The following is a 21,088-nucleotide window of genomic DNA, read 5'->3' on the forward strand; positions in this document are numbered from 1 at the left end:
AGGTTTGAAGGATTACTGACTAATTGTTATTTTTGGTGTGTATCAATGAATTTGTGTCCTATTAGGAAAAGCAGTTTGGTCATTATCCCTAGGAGTGTCTCTGTCTCACTCAAAATATTAAATTTCTAGCAGATTTATTGGTATCAGTCTCTTACAGGTAAATCTCATTTGTTCATGTAATCTCATTTGTTAATTGCATAGGTTGCCTTGCTCATTTCGTAGCACTGTCTACCATCTTATAAAATCAGCAGTACATGATTAAAAAAAATTAGAACAAAATTTATCCTTAGTAGCTGACCTTGCTGATGACACACACAAAATCTTTTCTGAAAATAACATTAGAGAATGAAAGCTGACTGAAACCCAACAGGCAATTCTACACATGACAATAAGCTCTGTATTCCAGTTTGGAAAAAACCCAAATTTTTCCAACTTTTTGACAGAAGCAAAAAATCCCCTCAAGTTATTTTTGGAAGATCAACCAGGTTTTGTAGTTTTAATGAAGTCTGCACTTCATCTAGAAAGCTCACTTCCAAAAACTCGTGAAGTAATTGGGGATATTTGCAAAGAATCTCCTCATAAAGCTCCTGGCAAGCCAGAAACCCACCCACAATAGAGTGCACATGAGCTCAAAGTCTGGTCATGGAGGAGAAAGCTTTGAAAAAGAAATATGTGTTAGAAAGTCTAAAAGTTCTCACATTCCCAAGCTGATCCGGGCTCCACCATTGCATGGCACTGTACCACCAGGGCCTGACATCTGGGAAGCTGCAGAGTCGAGAGCTGTGAGGCAGCCTGAATGAAACCACTGCTTTTACAGCTCTGCCTGTGTTTCTCTAAGTCTTCTTGGAAGGTGTTCCTCAAAAATATTTCCCTTACAACAAATAGGTGTTTTCTGGTGAAGCTCTAACAAAATTAGTAACTCTACCAGAAATACTGGATGCAAAGAACCTCTACTAACTTGTAGCCCTGGTTTTGATAACAGCTGTTATATACACAGTTTGATAACTGTCCAAGTACACCTGTATTAAACGGACACAAAATCTTATATGCACTGCAGACAGGACCCTCAGGAGTTAGAAGAAAATGCAGGATTTTCTATTTTGTACACAGAAATACAGTACTGAATATACTTGTGACCTCCTTTCCTAAGTAAAGAGGTATTTTCTTTCTTCTTGGAAATCCAATTTCCAATTAGAGTCCTAATTATACTCTTTTGTAATGAGATTCCATAAGAAATATTTCCTTATAAGTTGCAACTTCTTTGCCAGTAATTGTTAGTCTAGCAGCGATGACCTAGTTTTAGAATATAACTGTTTATTTAAGCAGCATCTTATTCTCTAACATCATTATTGTTTTTAGCTATTGAAGAATATATCCATCCATTTTTTTTATTCATGTTATCATTAAGCTCCTACTGGCTTATTCAGCAAATCTGAGCTGTAGCTTAGTCAGAAACATGGAGGTTTAACACTTAAGAATTGTGGATTTTTTGCTGGTAAGTAGGTGATAAGTAAGGTCGCTTCACTGTTTTTTCTTCTCATCCAAATAGAGGCCCACTAACAAAGTGATTTAGTACATCTTTTGCCCATTCTTTGCTTCCTTTTATTTCTTACAATGGTGTTTTATTAGTCTGTAGCCCTCTACAAAAGACTAAGAAAGCACTCATGTTTTCTTGTGATCCTTCTCTGAAATTACACAAGAAGCTGTAGCCTCGGAAGAGAGAAGTTCAGAAGTGAGGGTTCTGTCACCAGCTTACTTCTCTCATTGTGATATCATGCAGCTGGGTCCTTTCCCACCTTTGCCTGTTTGTTAATACTGTTAATTATGCAGACTGGTTGGTCTCTGTATAACAGAACCACTGAAATAAATACATGAATCTCTTCTTAAATCTCTCCCTGGTTTGCTGGTATATCTGTCCTGAGAAGTATGGCCCCTGGCTGTTCTATATGTTCTTAATATTTGAAGTATCCTCTTGGAAAAAATCCATTGTTCTGTGATGTTTTCTTTGATTCTTGCATCATCCTATTACCCCTCTGAAACATTGCCATGTTTCATTTTTAGTTTAACTCTTTCTGCTGTGATCTGTGCTCATGACTTAATAACTGTCTGCTTCAGCTCTCAAAGATCTCTCTTTCTAGATAATTTCCTATCCAAGTATATGTGATTTCTGGCACTTGAGTTGTCCTGATGTCTCATTGCAATTTCAGTTAAAATCTCTCTCCATCTTCAAACTCTCTAAAGTCTTGTTTCAACCTGTTTCTCTGGCCCTCTAGTCAGCTATTTTCTCACCTCCCTATTCTGTTTCCAAGCTCTTCACCTCTTTCTTGCCCTCTTTCCTGGCTTGAGCATATTTCATCATGTTTACAACTCTGGGCTTTTCTCCCAAAGGTAAACACTGCACTCTGCTACTTATCAATCAGTCTCACTGTTATACTCTCCATGCCCCTGGTTTTTGTCCTGGTTGTGTAGACATAAGCATTCCTGGTCACCTTCCCCCTCCTCCTTCTACCTACTTCATTCTCAGAGATCCTTTTGTTTTGAAGGCTTGGAAACTGCAATGATTATACTAATTGTCCTTTCTGCACAGGACCAGCATATATGTCAACTGAACCCTCTGGGTGATATAGGAAACAAGTAATTTTTACTAGTCTCATTTAAGAGATTATTAAAAAGAGTACTTAAAAGTAATCCCACTGCAGCAAAAGGTATCAAGAGGAGTGGGAACAAGAAGTTGTTTTTTAATATCATTGTGGTGCTCACTGTTTTAGCCAGAAGTCTAGATTTCAAATCTATTTCTCAGTATTTAACTGATTTCTGCTGTTTGATTTCAAATTGCGGTATATTAAATGTGTGCTTGCATTTGTATTTATTGGAATTTTAATTCTTTTAAATCCTACATGCCACTGCTTTTAAAAGAAATGGAATATAATTGCATCCATATTTTTTTTGCGTAATTTCTTGTAGTGGAAAGGAATTATTTTTAAAGGTTTGTGGAAAAAAATGACATCTTCAGTTAGGTAATAAATTCAGATGAACTTCTTCCCCCTCACCATTTTTTTTGGCCTGTTTAGCATTTTCCACTTTTTTACTCTGTGATGTACAAGCCCTCACTGGTTAATTATGTATATATTTAGCTACTGCATGTGTTGGGCTTATTATTGTCATCTAATTAGATGTAACTCGAACTACTTACTTCTAGAAAAATCATTAAAAATTCTTTCCTAATGACCTAGAGATGACAAAATGTCTGTAAAGTGTGAAGAAGCAGACAAGCACAGGAACATCGCTCTTAAAGAGTGTTAATCCAGATGCTGCAATCATCTAATTAAACAATATTTTGCTGTCATTAACATTTTCACCAAGGAATTGCAGTTATAATTTCTTTGTCAGCTGTCTCTAGCTCACTTTACCTTAGAAACTAAAGTGCCATATAAAAACATTAAATTGGATGGTTTAATTAAAAAGTTTTTTTTTAATGAAGAAACATATCCAGTATTTCTGAGATCTCATTTACTATGCCTCATTTTTATTGTTCAAGTAGATTAGTGTCACAGGGCTTGCGATATTTAATATTCAGCCATTAATATTAATCTCTGTGATCCTACTTGAGGGGAAATCTGAAGCTTCTGAAAAGGTATAGGGACTACCAATAGCCATACAGGTTAATGTTTTATATTTATTTAGCTAAAGAAAGGACCAAATAATTCTTGCTGGAAGCACAAGACAATTGATGAGATAGCTAAGTATATTCATCTGCTGACTTTACTCTGAAAATAATCAATTTTGAAGCCAGAACCGATCAAGACAGCATTTCTAATAAAGTGAAGCCACTAATATTTATGCATGTTTAGAATTAGGGATTTGTAATCCCATTATAGGCCTAGATCGCTGTCCTCTGCTCAGATAAGTATAGATGTGTGGTCTTGCCTCATAGGTTTGGTCTCCTTTCACAATTTAAATTAGATTCATCTTATCGAGTCAGTTTTATTTGTTGATATTAAGGGGAAAATTGTTTAATTGAGAAAAATAAATCGTTATCTTTTTTATTAAACAAATTAAGAGTTATTCTTAGTAGTTAATATCTTCATAAATAAAATGTATTTTATAAAAATTCAAGTAGAAGAGAACATAATATTTTATTTTTTTCACAAGGCTATGCTTATATTTACCAAATACATAATCACGAAGGCTTCATTGTTTGCAATGTATTTTACTTAAGCTGAGAGAGAAGCTGCTTCAAATTTTTTCTCCTTGTGGGGTAAAAAACTGCATGGAGGAGTTACTGCAGTGTTCTGACATGGAGCTAATGTAAAAGGTAATTTCTGCCTGTGTCTATGCTATAAGTAACCTCTCAGCAAAAGAGAAATCCTACACCAGCTAGGCTCAGGATTGCTTTTTTCTAGCCCTATTTACACATTTATGACTTTCCTATATGGAATGGGAAAAAAAAGTCAAAAACTTGTTGACTGAATATTGAAATTGAATGAAATAAGATTCAAAATTAAATGAAATCACAATATGAAAAAAACTCAGTTTTGAAATCAAAAGTTATTTTGTATAATCCTACATTTCCTTTTAAAATTTTGCAAAAGGATGCTATTTAAATGCTTCTATAAAATGGTTACACTTGAAGATTTTTATTACTATGAGCTCTTTTCCATACAAATTTTAATTTGAAGAATCTTCATTTTTGCTTATGCTTTGTAACAGACTAGAGTCATCTCAGTCATTCTCTTCCTGGATCTCAAAGTTCTTTTAGTCTGCTCTCTGCATAAAAACAAATGTCTTTCTATTGTGGAAGCTTTTTCACACTCTTCTGTTAATTCAATTAAATATTCTGATGGTGAGAAAAACATTTATTGTATGAAGCTGTAGTTTTATAGAGGCCATGCTTTATAGCACCCTAAATTTGATAATATTAAGAAACTTTACAAGTCATATGTAATTAAACCCTTGCCAAAGAGGAAAATAATATTCTGATTTGATGGATGTGAAAAATGAGGCAGAGTTCTGTTTCTTCAAGAAATATAGAGCCCCTCCCAGAAGTCCAAAATAATTAATGTTCTACCAGATAATACCTTTCCTTTTCCTCCACTACAAGGATAAATTTTGGTATGCTTCTTGATTTAGTTGTTTGATACATTCTTGTTCTGTCCAAGAGTCATTTTGCATTCATTCATACATTCATTCATTCATTGTTGATATTGAAGAAGAAGTGGTTTTGTTTTTATGCATCTTTATTTGTGTATGTAGTACACAGTGCTGGCATTGCTTTTTTAACAAAGTTATATTTGCACCCTAATTTTTTTTCATATTCCTGTGAACATCTGTGTGTTCAGAGTGTAAAAATGAGGATGCACAATTATAAAGAATATGCACTTCTCCTTTATTCAGTGAAACTATGTACAAAATGAAAACATTCTTTTTGTTCATCAACTTCTATTGAAAAAATAAGGTGTTTGTAGAGCAGTGAAAGTTTCACATTTCATTAAAGCAGAACTGATTTTTGTGGAGAATTGCAACTGCTACTCAGAACAAGGAAGCCTGTGTTTTCCTGTGCCGGGTTTTGTACCCCAGGAATCTGTCCAGAATCTGGAAGGAAGCAGTTAGTGAGACAGGGCTGTAAATCTGCCGCAGGACTGGGAATTGTTAACCTGGATTATTTCAGTCTGCTAATTATATTATATAAATACACACACACATATATTTATGACCTGATTTTTTTTTTTTTTTTAAGACTCATATTGCATATTGTGTGGTTCTCACTATATATCAATAGGCTGGATGGATATGTACTAAGAAATTTCATTTGTCTTATCACTGAAGTGTTAGATTCTACTAAATATTAGAGAACACAGAAACAACAGACTTTCCCAAACACTTCTCTTTGTGACGAATTCATAATTTTCAGTTCATTGCAGTGCAGATTGTTCTTTTGAACTGGTATCTAAAGGCAGCTTTTGCACATTTGAGCTGCTAGGATGACAGCAGTGTTTCTTTCATGATTGAAGAGAGTGGCCTGGGATAGTCAGCTCTGCCTTTTAGTGGGGACAACTGTTTTTTAATTTTCAAAGTGATTACAAAATAGTGTTGCAGCAAACATGACTTTCACCACTTTGATTCCACAGTTGCCATGGAATCTCACCATTCCTTCAGTGAAGAGGAGCCATAGGGAATGATTGATTAGCATGGACTATCTAGGATAGATCTAGATTTGCAAACCTCATATTTAGCCCCTTGCTGTTTGGAATCTCATTTAATCTTTGCCAGCTATGATTCTTCATAAAGCTGCTAGAAAAGTAATAGTCTAGTTCTTTTAAATTTCTACCTTCATGCTATAGAAATATTTAATGGAAATAAAAAAGGAATTGTTTATTGGCATAGGGTGCATTTTAGTTGATCTTAAAAGATACTGTGCTTTTTATATCATTTCAGTTTGTGTGTTGACTTCTGGTTCAAATTAAGTGCATCTAAATGGCTGCTTTTGTCTGGAAGATTTATACCTGATTCTGTCAAGTGGTGGGGACTGGGAACATGTGATGCAACAAATGTAACCACTAGATTTTTTTCTAGCTGGACAAATGGAGACTATTTCCTAATTCTTAAAACTTTCCTTTTCAATAGGACGAACGTACAATGATCTGAACCAATACCCTGTGTTTCCGTGGGTTTTAACAAACTATGAGTCTGAAGAGTTAGATCTGACCCTTCCAGGCAACTTCAGAGATCTTTCAAAGGTATGCTTCATTTTTTTTAAAAACAGTCAACCAGCCCTTTTAGAGAGAGATTTTGTTTTATATTTATAGTCTGGTTAAGTAAGATCTTTATCTTAAACCCATAAAAGTCTGAAATAGACTTTTCTATTTTAGAGTTAGTTTATACTGAATCTCTACATTATGCTACTTCCATGTCCCTGACTTATCTGGTTCCAAATCTGCAACTCCTCCATACCTTCTGACTTACGGAACAGGAGCGCATCAGACCACTTGATCTCACTAATTATCCCTCTTAATTTATAAAAGCTGATCCTTTGTAAATGAAAAGCTTGGACTAACATTTCACTTTATTTTGCAGTGATAGAATAGTAATATAGTATCAGCATGTCCCTTTGATTTAATAGTTAGTAAAGAGGTATTTTGTATTTTAGATCCTGGAGTATCTGGTCCTTATTGTTACTTGTTGGGGTTTTTTCCTTCCAACCAGATTTGGGCAGTTAGTGCTTTATAATAAAAAAGTTCCTGGTATTTTTTCTCTAATAGCACCACATTGTCATCAATACCCAGCTCTGGTACTCTAGTTAACAGACTGCAGAGAAGGTCTGTCCTGGCCAAGCATAGCAGAAACATATGGAGGGGCTCTACTTTTGGCCAGCTAAAATAAAGACAAAAAAGTGGGCTCGAAATTGAGTTGTGGGAAGTATCATTCCTGGTTGCTATCAACTATGAAAGTATGCACTATCTTGCCAGTGAAGGTGGGTCGTCCTGCCACATCCCCAGTGTGAGGTTTCTGTTGTCTGGTGTGACAGCTTTCTTGAATCCTTACCACAGCTTCTCAGCCAAGAGGGGGAAGTTGCTTGTACAAATTGAGTGAGGCTCAAAACCACAGGAAGCTGTCACTCACTGCCTTAAGGAGTGAGGCTGGAGAGGAGAAAATGACCCCCAAGGCCTGTTCTGCAGTCCTGTGATGCAGCCCCTGCATTCCCTTCTGCTGCTGGTCAGTCATGAGTGTTTCTGGGGTTTCTGTTTTAAGTCTGGATTTCTTTCCTCCTCTCCCTGCAAGCACACATCCTGGGGAGCAGTGGAGACATCCTGCCCTGGATATTTCACAGTTTCATCTCTGCTGGAAAGAGTGTGCTTGCAGTACCTTCAGATGTATTGTAACCATTCCTGGAAGCCTCTTTTGTAAGACTTCCAAAATAATTTGAGTAAGACTTGAATTCATAATAGCAGATAGAGACATCTATGTTTACTCTCCCTTTTTTTCCTAGACAAGTAAAAAAAAAACAAATAAGCAAATGAACCCAGAATTTACATTACTTTCACAGTATGCCTCAAAAGGAACTAAATTGTTTGATACTTCCGTTAGGTTATGTAAAACTTCTGACCTTTCACAGTATTGTAGGTATGTTTCACAAATGTGTTTTTCAGTTCTGTAACACCACTGTAATCTGTGCCAAGAACAATAAAAGGTCCACAGACATGACTTAAATAAAGACCTATGATCATTTTACACTGGCTTGTTCCCTAGATGTATAAAAGCATTGCTGGTTTAGAGTTGTGCAGAGAGATAAACCTTTCATTAAGGTGCTTACACTTTTCAAAATCTCTCAAACTCACTTTCTGTGGGTATTAATAGCACTGCATGTGGTGAAGTGCAACAAGGTTAGACAGTGTCTCATGAGTCCTTCACTAGGTATTTGGTTCAATCCAAATTTTTATAGCAATCTACTAAAGTATGTAATTGCTACAGGAAGTAGTGTGATAGCTGAATAGACAGGTTTTCTTCATGAGTTAGTAAAGACTCATTATGGAATTAGTGCTTGCATAGCTTATTAATTATCACTGTATTATTATTAGTGCTCTCCTCAAAAGGAAATGTAAAATCAAGTCCATGGCTCTTTATTTTTCATCAAGAATCCATGCAATGTGCACCTTTTCTTGCCAATTTGAAAACTTAGCAAAGCTATTGGTGGTTTCTTCTGGAACAGCTAGGGTTTTGACCACTGAAAAGCATACACAAAGCTAGTCAAGGAAAATGATCTTTCCTTTCTGGCAATATCTGGGCTGCATTTATCCCATGGATATATGAGAAAACACATGTGAAATCTCTTAAGTCTTGTGGAATACCTCAGGATAAAAGGATTGTAATTGTCAATTTTTTTTGCGGTGTTCATTATAATAATATCTGATAGATTTCATTTCATCATGGTTTTGAAAGGAAAAGTAGATTAATGATTTATTTTAAAATGCAGTGGCCGGTTAGTATGGAATACTTTACTTGGGTACTGTTACTTGCGTCCTGTTTCAATTTTTGCATTTTTGGTAAAAATCTTAAAAATTTGAATGTCTCTGAGGTATTGCCTTGTCAATTCTGTTTTCATTTTCAATATTGTCCTGTACCTGTAAGATATCCTTTTTTACTTGTCATGGAGGTGAATCCTGAGTAGCCTGGTGCTTAAAAGCAGGACTTAGTGATTTATTCTTAACATTATTGAATGAGCTATCAAACCTCAGCCAAACCTCTGGGGCAGGCCCACACAGTATCCTTTCCACGAAGAGCAGCTTCCTTCTGTCAGATTTTTCCCTGCAATGGAGACATGTTCCTGCAGATTTGATAGCAGATCAGAACCTCCAGCTAAACTGTTGATGGATAAAATCTCCTTTGTCAGTTCCTGACCTTCTGTCTCCCTGCAAATTTTGCCCTTAGTTTCACAAAGCCTCTGTCCTTGTGACGCCTTAGGTTTCACCTCAAGGCATCACTTGATATTTAGCAATTAATAGTCCTCAAACAATCTTCTGAAATTATTTAGAATTCTAACACTATTCATATATGGTAAAAGAGCCCAAAGAAGCCATGAAATTAAAAGAGAAATCACCTACCATGCTTTGTTTTATTGGTTTAAAATAGCTTTTTGTAGCTAAAGGTAGGTGCTAAATCTGGCTTTTAAAAAGTATTTTGTGTATTCTTGCTCAAAGTTCATACAAAACTCTAGTGTCACTTCTGATAATTGACTACACTACTTTTGAAGTTTTTTCAATCTTTGGCTTCTAGGCTTTCTGTATAAAATATGATACACCACTTTTGTGATATCACAACTCCTAAGTGAACATACATATCAAATGCAATTCATACGTTTTTTGGAGATGAAATTAAAGGTGTTTGTCTGGCTTATGATGTCAGTAATGGAGTAATATGTGCCTTTTGCATTTAGTCTAAACTTAAATAGTTACATTTGTGCAAAGCCATCTTGAACATGTAGCTCGTCCTTTTCTTCCATCTTCTATTCCATTTTATTCTGGTTTTATGTAGCACTCCTTACTGTGGTATTTTTACATCCCAATATTACTTGTTCTCCCAGAACAATTATATTTAAATATTAGTGTGAAAATTCCTCTGCCTTTTTTCTTTTAGGTGCTTGGAAATTCTCTTATCAAGGCTTTTTGTTTTTTTCCTTTTACGTATAATTTTAGATTTAAAACTAGGGTTCATGGGCATGGAATGTGCCATGTCCCACTGTTTGTGGGATATATTGGACTTCTCATTTGATTAGACAGTGTAGGTTCAAGTTTTATTCATTACATATACAAGGTTAAAGGTTATATTTATTGTTTGACAGGATCAAAAGCTAATGAAAGAGGCTGTCATGGGTACATAGATTATCTTTTCAGTATCAAACCATCAGGTGATCTGCTTATTTTCTTTGTTGAGATTTGCTTTGGAAGAATACTTAGGATATTAAACATTAGTCCAGGAATCATGTGCACAGCCCTTACTATACACTGATTTTTGGTGAGGTTCAAGACACTTAAAATGTGGTATGGTTTGTTTGTGTAAAATTGTGTGACTTTTACTCCTAAATTATAGTGAATGCATGGTTTTGACATGCTGCATTGTCCCTGCTCATTAAAGTGTAAACGGGAATCTCTCCTCATTTACTTCCAGTCATACATCCTGTTAAATAAAATTATTTCTTCAGCAGGCAAAGTAATACTAATATTGACATGTGTATGAAACATCACACACCCATTCACGGAGTGGAAAAAATGATGTTTTTTTAATATAGAAGGTGTTTGACTGATGGGTGGTGATAAGCATAACCACTTTTCCTTATTACTGTGCCATTTCAAGAAAAGGAAGTGATAAAGCCCCAAGGCTTCTAAATGTAATAATGCAAATGAACACATCCAAGTGTGAATATTTCAAGGCAACCACACTTAATACTTCCAAAAATGTATATGCTGTGGAATGGAGTTTATGGGCTTATTAAGAGCCCTTTGTTGGAAAAATGGAATCGGTTTCTGTAAAATTAAATTTCTCTCTTTATCACATGCAACTCTTCCATCAGAAGAAAAACTACACACAATTAAATCCACACAACTAAACATGTGTTTTCCATAAATAAAAAGTTCATTTACTGAGTAAAACTCTGGTACTATGAATCTGTGAGTACTCTTACATTTGGTATTGTTGATATCTGTTTTTCATATTAGGATGCTGAAGAAAATCTGTTTACAAATTCAGATGAAATTGAAATTTATTTTTAAGTTTGAAGTATCATCCTAAGATGTCCTATTTATAGGTTATTTTTCAGTGGGTGTTTTTAATAAAAAAGCAAGCAGTCGGGAAAAGCTCAGTCAGTTTTCAGCCAGAGCCAAATAAAGCTGCGTTCAATATTCCTTTTGTACCCAGCTACAATTTTGTGCAGTGCATTTCCAAAAAAAAAAACCAAAAAACCAACAGATAAGTTATCTGCTGAATAAATTAGAGTGAAGATAAGCTGAATATTTCAGTTGCTAGATAAATAGGATGCTACATCTAGTTCTGCTCTCATAAGAGAATATAGTTCTAGGAAGATAGCTGGCAAAGTAAACTTTACATGAACTAACAAAACATGTCCAGCAGATGTAAACACTAGATGTATTGACAATATGCATTGACTTATTCAAAGGCCAGATATCTAAAGAGATTGGCCAGAAAAAAAAAGAAAGATGCTAATAGTAGTGTGTTTTAATGTTAGAGTAAATACTTACTTTATTTTTAAATGGAGGAAAGAAACATAAATAAACTGAAACAGCAGATTTTAGTACATCAGAAGTGAAGTGGCTGAATAGGCCACATTTTCATACAGTGACTTGTTCTGTTTTTTGGAGTAAAGAATATCTTATAAAACCATTTTGTGGAAGATAATTCTATTTAATATGAGTCCTTACAGAGGGCTTTTTTGCAATAAAATACAAATGGTGTGTTTAGAAAAAGCATTTTATAGAACATTATGAAAAGAACTTTTTCAAAAACATTCAGAACAATTTATTTGACTCAAGTTCAGTTTCTGTATTTGTCTTATGGTTAAGATATGTACTGAGACATAGTATATAACTTGAGCTTTGCCTTTGTCTTGTATGTGCAAGTCATTTTAATCAGTGCACACAGCAGCACAATCTCAGTCAAATGGAAATAAAATTATTTTCTTCCATTAAGTGAAGTTACTGGGATTGATCCATAAATAAAATTTATCTGCATTTTATAGCCGTGATATTAGATTAAAACTGAGGTAGTTGGCTTACTAGTCTGTGAAGGGCATAGTAAAGCTATGAAAAGTGACCAAAACTCCATATATCCTACACATTTCCCAAGAAACGTGAGAGACTATCATTACTGTAGAACTTGTCATCTGGTATGACCCGTGCCTCATCAGAGTAAAACTGGGTTAATTGCTAGTTTGTACAACTGAGATTTAAGGTCTTTACAGAAAATCTGTGTCTTCAGTGAAGGATGAACTCTTACCATTACCTTGGATAGCAGCATTTTCCTATATGGACGTTAAAATAACACTAAAGAAGCCAGGGGCAGATCATCTCGCAGAATTTACTCCCCTCCCTGCTATTTTATTTGTGGATTTCTTTTTCTTTCAGAAAGTGCCTGATCTTTGTGTATACAAAAGCTGTTCTATTTGGGGTTAACCAAAAAGTTTTAAATTGCACAACAACAACAACAACAACAACAACAACAAAAAAAAAAAAATAAAAGAGAGATTTGAGCACTAACTTAGGTAAGGCTGAAGTAGAAGCTGCAGAGTTGTGTAAGCATGGGCAGCTCCTGGCTCTCCTTCCCAGGCAGTGCTGCATCAAGACAGTTGCACCACTTCTGGGATCCCAGTTGTCACCTCTGCATAAATGGGGCCATGTTTGCACACTGTCCCCTGTACAGGAGCTCAGGGACTTCCAGTTCACCTTCCTATTGCAAGCTATAGACACAGCTAAGCAATCTCCTCATGGACACTGTAAATGCTTGTGGAATGAGAGAAATTAACCCATATCTCCCCAGTCCCAGGCTGTCAGCCAGATCACTAGTTCACCCAATCCAGGATCTGTTCTGAAGAAGTTGAGGTGAGACTTTCTAGCTGAAGACAAGTTCTACCTCACTTTTTTCCCATCTTTTTCCTTACTTCCCTTCCCTTCCCTTCCCTTCCCTTCCCTTCCCTTCCCTTCCCTTCCCTTCCCTTCCTTCTCTTCTTCCCTCCCTGCCTCCACCCACTCTGGGGAAAGGACCCCAGTAAAGATTCTTCCCAGAGATTTTCCCATGAAAATTGCGTTATCATGCAAGAACAGAAAGGAATCTCTGGTATTTGGCTTAAAGACTCCATTTTATTCAGCAGATGTTTTGTGCATTTCAGAATTTTTCTTCAAATGAATCCTAAAGTAATTGAAAGAAAAAAAGTAGATAATGACACTGAAAAGAATATTGATGAGGATGAAGGTAATCCAGAATACAGCTTTTCAGGTTTATTATATAATACAATTAATCATATCTGTTCTGAAGGTTGATTATTTTAGCTACTTGTACAGGCATTTTTACATGAAAATGGGAATGCACGATCTTACATCCTTACATCTTTTACCTTTTAAATTGAAATAACACTTCTCATTGAACAACCTAGAAAATGTGATGATGTGTTTGCATTAGTATTTTATGTGAGTTTAAAAATTATTGTCAAATTCTTGAGAGAAGTAACCTTTTCATTAAATACAGCTATATATATATTATATTAAAAATGTTATTTAAAGGTATCAATTGAACCATCATTAAAATTTTGCTAGTCAATAAAATAAAATAAAATAAAATAAAATAAAATACCTCGTAATTATTTTGAGCATCAGTTATACCTCACAGGCCTTGTTATTGTAGTCAATTTACAGTGAATAATGAAAACACATCGCTTATTTGATGAAATACTTCTAATCAGCATCAGCAATATTTTGAAAGGCCAGGAGTTTTCTGTATTTTCAATCTTGCATTAATCGTCATATTCATTCTCCACTGTGACTTCAAACATATATGTACAATAATATTGTGACAGATGACGTCTCTGTCTTCCATAGCCTCAGAATTCACTGCAGCATAGGATAAGATGCACCTTCATAGTGGAGGGAAGAGATATTCTCAGGGTGTTTCTCCATTACCAAATACAATCTCACCGATTTGTCTGCTATTTTGTGTTCGCTTCTCAGAGGGGGTGAACATTTCATTTTAACAGACTACGGTGTGAATTACTGCTTTAGCTCTTGAAATGTGCAGTTGGGACTGGAATTTTTTCTGCCAGAGAAGTGGATGCACAGTACCTTAATGAGGGTGGTGTCAGCAGGTTCCATCCAGTCCCCAAAGCAACTGAGAACCTGATATCATTTAGCAAAGTGCACATATATCCGCACAGTTTGTCAGTCTAATAGGAAAAGACTGTCTCTTTCAAGGAAGCTGTTAAACAATCATTTTTATATAATGATAACTTAAAGGCTATAACAGCCAGTGTGTTTCCTGACAATGGCAGGATGTGTAACAAAACCAAGTATAACAAAAATGCAAATATTTATTTTTTGCTATTTCCATTATTTGGGAAATGAGCCTGGAAAGTGTTAGGGAATGGCTCATACTTCTCTTTCAAGAATGTTTTGTGAGGTCTTTCAGTGCAGTCTACACCAGATAACACTGATCCTTTGGGATTACTCAATTTTACACATATGAGAAAACTATTAACATCTCCATGACACAGCAAAGTATTAAACATCCAGAGTGCTTAGTGTGAAGAATACTGAAATCATAATGTTTTAAAATGTAAGTGTTCACCAAAGACTGCTATTTAAAAACAAGCTCTAAATCAGAAAACATCGTGTTCTATGTCAGTCTTTTAAGCAGCCATCTCAAAAAACATGGCACTGCTGAAAGAATAAAATACCTGTAGCTTTAAAATTTTTTAATTACATATCTAGTGTAGTGAAACACAGTGATTTGACCTTGTACTGTCATTTCCTTTCTAAATTACTTTGGATTTTAATTCAGTAGAAAAATTGTGCAGTGGTATAAAATGCAAAAATACTGCTAGCATTTTGAAAAGGGTCAAAGTCTTTCCCTATATGTTTTTTTTCAAGTTTTAATACCTTTAATAATATCAATTCTAATTAAAATTGATTAATGCAAATCAAGTAATAATTTAAAACTACAATAAGTTTATACAATTATTTGGTGTGGAAGTGTGTTCTCCTCTAAGTATTAGACTCTGTGTTTGGTTAATTTTACTATAAAAGCTAAAATTTGTATTTTCTTTATCCAAGTAACTTTTACATCACACAATAACAAATACATTTTGCAAATACTTCTGAGATAAAGTGGGTTAAAAAATCATTAAAAGCTTGTATTCCCCAAGCAGCTGTATCAAAACCAAAATTCCTACTACTGCCTTACATCTCTTTTGTTTTTCACCTAATTTGTATAGATTGCCCTTTAAGTTTGCGCATAATGAGCTTTGAATTTGTGAATAACTTCCACATTCTATTATTTTCAAATCCAAAGCTTGTTTGCTTTATGCAGTAAAACGTGGCTTTGTTCAGTCAGAAAGTACATCCAGTCCTGAGGACTATGCATGGTTTTTAAGTATTTCTGCTTAGGATCACCAGACACCATCAGCAGTTCCGTGTGAAATCTTTGCATCATTAACTGTGCATTACAAAGTATCCTGTGTGAGCAAAAGTCAGTTTTCATTAGCTGTGTGATTGTGGTGAATGACAGCAACAGAAATATTAGTTTGGCCTCAATGCATTTTAAATGCAGTTTTAGAAGTCTATTTCCAGAACAATGTTACTGAACTAATTGGGAAACAACTTATGCTTCAAGAAGGTCTTGAAAGTTTGCAGAAGTGGATCACTTATATTTGTCAATTAAAATAACGAAACTCAAAAGACTTCTAGTACACAAAGCCTTTGAAAATAAATTCCAAGCTTACAGCAATCTCAGGGGTTACTACAGCATGGAATGGGCTTGGTTGCAGAGTCTCCTGTGTAGTGAATCTTAATGCAGAATTAACTTATGCTCTATCAGACATGCTGCCCTTCAGCTGATAATATATTTGACCTCTTGTCACTTTACAGCCTATTGGCGCTTTGAACCCAAAGAGAGCTGTCTTCTATGCAGAACGGTATGAGACATGGGAAGATGATCAGACTCCACCTTATCATTACAACACCCACTACTCTACATCTACTTCTACCTTGGCTTGGCTTGTTCGTATTGTAAGTATTTCTGGATCCTGGTTTTCATTAATATCTTTATCTACAGCATCTCTTCTGTCACTTACCACTGTTTTGTTTTTTCTTTATGAAAGCACCTTTTTATTAAAATGTCGTTGTTCTTCCCTACCTTAAAATCTCAGAAATTCTCTAGATACACTTTATATACTTATTTGTCCTTCCTACCCAAACAATCCAAAATAAATTTAAACATAAAATTGTGGTGAGATATATATATCTCACCACAATTTTCTCATTGTATATATATATATATATATACAATGAGAAAAATGCATATAAAACTATAAAACTAACTCCACCCCCCAAAAATTATCTCTAGACAATACAGAAATCTGATACTGCTCATATGCATTTATTATTTTCAGCTAGGGATAGATCTATGCAACATTAAAAAAAAAGCCTTTTGTAAGAACATTAAACTTTCAGATTGAGAGGGGAATTATATAACCAGTTTTATATTAAAGCAGCGTAGAGTAATATTTTATGCAAATATGCTTCTAAATGAATTCATATCTCTACAGTTTTCAGAAATATAAAAATGTGGATTCTAACTCCAAACTGTTATATCAGTTCTGGAAACCTCGTGCTTAAATCCTACCACCAAAATCAGATCTGGGGAAGGGGACCAAACTTCAAAGATAGAATGAATCTGAATTCAGTTTACGTGTTATCACAATGATCTACAGAATAAAGATGAGATACTGTTGATGAGATACAGAAGGTTTCACAGAGAAACCTTAATTAATGAAAAATTGAGTCACTGTGTAATTACTTAAGTTAAAGTACACCCTGCAAATAAATATCTGTCGCATAAGGTGTATTCTAAGCATGTTTTGCATACAAGCAAAACAGAGCCACACAAAGCTCAGTAATTGAGTTTTCACTCATCTCAGCTTCCCTTAGACATGTTCTCCTTCTTTCTGCTCAGAAGGGAAGAATTCATGTGTCTGTGGTTTCAGGATATATTTCTTAAACCATGGGAAACTAAGTGTTGATTACAGTCCTGTGTTGGGTCACCATTGTAATCCTTTTAAATGTTGCTAAATTATTCGTCTACTGAATACATTTTATAGTGCATGTGCTTCTTTGTTGCCTTAAAGTAGATTAAAAACAGTAGTTTTATTTGCATGTTTATCTATTAATTTTGGTTGCTATACAGAAAAAGATCCCCTCTTGCTAGTTGGCAAATTCTCAGAGCTGGAAGTCAGCTTACAGGCTGAATGTACAACCCACCAAGGAGTATTCATTTCCTGTATTAGGCTAATGCAATGTCGTTTTTACTACTATTGTTCATGTAATACTGTAGAAGTTCTTGCTCTCCTTGTGTTCTCTCCTGAAAGAGCAAGAGAACAAGGTCTTTGTCTTGATGGCCTTGCAATACAGATTTGACAAATTACATTTGTTAGAGCAAATAATATATGTGAGAACAGAAAGCAGAAGAGGAAACCAGTGATTTCCAGAGAAGAAGTTGCCAATGAAAAGGTGAAAACAACAGGTAACTTAAATACAGGGACACTCCTACATAGGTATTTTAAAGATTATTTAAATATGATTGACCAGCTAAAAAAGCAGTCTCTAATGGGAGTAGACAACAGAAGTGGAAGAATACAGATTCAGGGAAAGTTTGAACCTCAGAAAAGGAAAAAAATATAGTAGTATGATAAGACTGGATAAGGCTGCAAATGGAAACCCTAAATAGGTATTTGAAAGTAAGTGTGTGTAGAGGAAAAGATTATGGCAATGAAGATTATAAAGTCATAGTGATCCACAGAGAAATATTTTTGTTACAAAATAAAGAATGAAATATCCTAAGGGAGAAGATTGTGCCAGTGAAATTGATAGATAAGGCTAGGTCTGATTTCTGTAAGTTAAAGCAGTATTTCTTGCTCATGAATTTCTTTATCTAGAGCTTTGATATGAGTTTGTGAAGAAGACTGTATAAGAAAAGGTAAATTAGAGTATAGTCCAGAAAGAGGAAGGTGACATTAAGAGATGAAGAGATTCAGACAGAAAAATGCTTTCAGTATTTTGAGAGACTGGAGAAGAGTGATGGGAAAAGATGTGTTACAGTAGAGCTTTTGGGAGAAAGTGACAACAAACTGAGAGTGAAGGACAGGAGTACAAACTAAAACCATGGGAGAAGACTGTGTAAACCAAAGAAAAAGAGAAAAAGAAAAGCAAAAGAAAGAGAAAAAAGGAAGGAAATAAATGAAAAAGCTGTGGCAAAAAGTAAATTCGAAATGAGAGTCTAGATAGAAGCAGAACAAAACAATATGTAGTAATGGAGATCCAAGGGAAAAAACTGCCTGCCTAGACTTTAGTATTGGAGGAAACAGTATTTGCAGTAGGTAAGGAACTTTCAGCCACTCTGAAGTGTATATATAGAGAATTGTGTAATTGCCACAAAACCTTAAAAACTATTTTAAGTCTTGCTTTTCAGCTTTGACAGATGCAATCTGGTTTCTGTCAGTTGTCTTGAAAACATTGCTTTTAGTATCATACTTCTGAGTCAATTCTGTGATAATCTGTTCCCTGCTGCCTTGTATTTCCCTCAGACGCTTTCCCTTATCCGATGTATTGTGGTGGGTTGGCTCTGCCTGGATGTTAGGTACCCGCCAAAACTGCTCTACTATTCCCCTCTTCAGCTGGGCAGGAGAGAGAAAAAATGAGGAAAAGGCTCATGGGTTGAGATAAGGGCAGGGAGAGATCCCTCACCAATTACCATCATGGGCAAAACAGACTCAGCTCGGGGAAGTTAGTTTGAACCAATTAAATGGGAGCAGGCTAATGAAAAATAAAGCCAAATCTTAAAACCACCTTCCTCCTACCCCCTCCTTTCTTCTCTGGGCTTAACTCCTAAATTCTATTCCACCTCTCCCCACCCACAGAGGGGAATGGGAAATGGGGGCTGTGCTCAGTTCATTGTACATTGTCTCTGCAACTCCTTTCTCCTCGGGAGGAGGACTGCACACTCTTCCGCTGCTCCTGGGAGACAGTCCTCCATGAACTCCTCCAAAGTGAGTCCTTCCTGTGGGCTGCAGTTCTTCATGAGCTGCTCCAGTGTGGGTGACTCCCACAGGATGCAGTCCCTCAGGAACAGATTGCAATAGTGGGTCCCCTGTGGGGTCACAAGTCCTGCCAACAAACCTGCTCCCACATGGGCTCCCCTCCCCATAGAAGCACAGGTCCCTGCCAGGAGCCTACTCCAGCACAGGCTTCCCGGGGGATCATGGCCTCCCTCAGGCATCCACCTGCTCTGACATGGATTCCTCCAGGGTCTGCAGGTGGATCTTTGTTCCCCTCTGGACTTCCATGGGCTGTACGGGCACAGGGGCCGCACGATGGGCCGGAGGGGAATCTCCACTCCAGAGCCTGGAGCACCTCCTGCCCCTCCTCCTGCACTGACTTGGTTGTCTGCAGAGCTGTTCCTCTCACATATTGTCATTCCTCTCTCTAGTGTTCTTCTGCAGTTTTTCCCTGACTCTTAAGTCTGTCATCATAAAGGCACTTTGCTATAACTGACAGGCTTAGCTTTGGTCAGTGGCAGGTCCATCTTGGAGCCAGCAGGCATTGGCACTATTGGACATGGCAAAAGCTTCTCACAGAAGCCGCCCCTGTAGCCTCCCCCACTACCAGAACTTTGCCACACAAACCCAATACATGCCTCAGGCTAGTTTTTTAAAAGACACTGTATGTCTTAGCCTCAGTTCTGTCCTGTGTAGTTAATTTTGATATCTCTGCCTTTTTTTCATCATTAATATATAAATATTCTGTTGATATCGTTCCATTTTTTGTGTAAATGAAATTGAATATTCATAGTTTATGGCTAGGTGACCTTACCACCTGAAGACTCATTTTCTTCATGTGCATTTCATCTGGAGCAGTGAATATTTAAGTTGCAGAAGACAGAATATTTTAAAACAAGAATGCTAGTTCAGAATTCCATATAGTCCAGTGACTTGACCTGAAAAGTAAACAGAAGGAAAAAGAAAAATGGAAGAACGAATTCTGACTTGAATCACATAGAATGTGAATATCAGCGCTGTTTTCAGATTTTTAGGAGAAATAGGATAGAGTTATGGTACAATGGGATGCTCTCAATAATTGCTATTGAAGAAGTTGTATTTTTGTAAATCAGTTGCATCTTCATGGAAACAGAGATCAGTATTTGAGAGCATGATTCTCTAATGTGGTAGTCAAGATGTTTGGAGAGAATAATTGTCTTCCAGTTTCTGTTGCAATGACTGCATATTTGTACTCAGTGGAAGAAATTCTGGATTTATTATGAGTTAGATTGGATTGAGTTAAAACCAATTTTTAGTGAGATTCAAAGGTGAGGAGGACTGGGTGTCATCTGGTAAACAGAAGTGAATTTGGGTCTTCTTTTTACTAGGTTTGAGCAGGACAATCACAGATGTATCAGGCAAAAGGTGTATGTCACTCTGACAAACCCCCTACATGGTCTCTCTCTCCTCTTACAAATCGCTGGAAAGACATTTTTGTTTGACATAGGATGTCTTAGAATGACCATCTCCTTTCCTCCTCCCTCCTTTACTCCCACCATAAAGGATTCAAATGAGTCTGGGTTCTGCTAAAAGGCAAGGGAGGGATCGAAGTGCTATTGAATGGAAAAATTCATTCTCACAGCTCAAGCTTGTGTTCAATGTAATTGAGTACCCCACGAATTTCTCTTCTTGTTGGCAGAGAAAAAGGCGTGAATTTTATTCAGAATATTAGTAATGAGTGAGATGGAGTTATAAGGAAAACATTGTGCTGCTTTATAGCTTTCA

General features: G+C 36.0%; 1 protein-coding gene across 8 annotated transcripts in view; it reads left to right on the forward strand.

Moving 5' to 3' along the window:
- Positions 1–21,088, forward strand: part of NBEA (neurobeachin) — a 467,825-nt gene that overhangs the window by 375,952 nt on the left and 70,785 nt on the right. For all 8 annotated transcript variants that reach the window (XM_032099592.1, XM_032099586.1, XM_032099589.1 and 5 more), the window contains 2 exons: positions 6,625–6,737; positions 16,140–16,280. In XM_032099592.1, coding sequence (XP_031955483.1) covers positions 6,625–6,737; positions 16,140–16,280 — 254 coding nt within the window. The remainder of the gene's footprint in view (positions 1–6,624; positions 6,738–16,139; positions 16,281–21,088) is intronic.

The sequence above is a fragment of the Corvus moneduloides genome, chromosome 2 (genome assembly GCF_009650955.1).
Source record: "Corvus moneduloides isolate bCorMon1 chromosome 2, bCorMon1.pri, whole genome shotgun sequence".
NCBI lineage: Eukaryota > Metazoa > Chordata > Aves > Passeriformes > Corvidae > Corvus > Corvus moneduloides.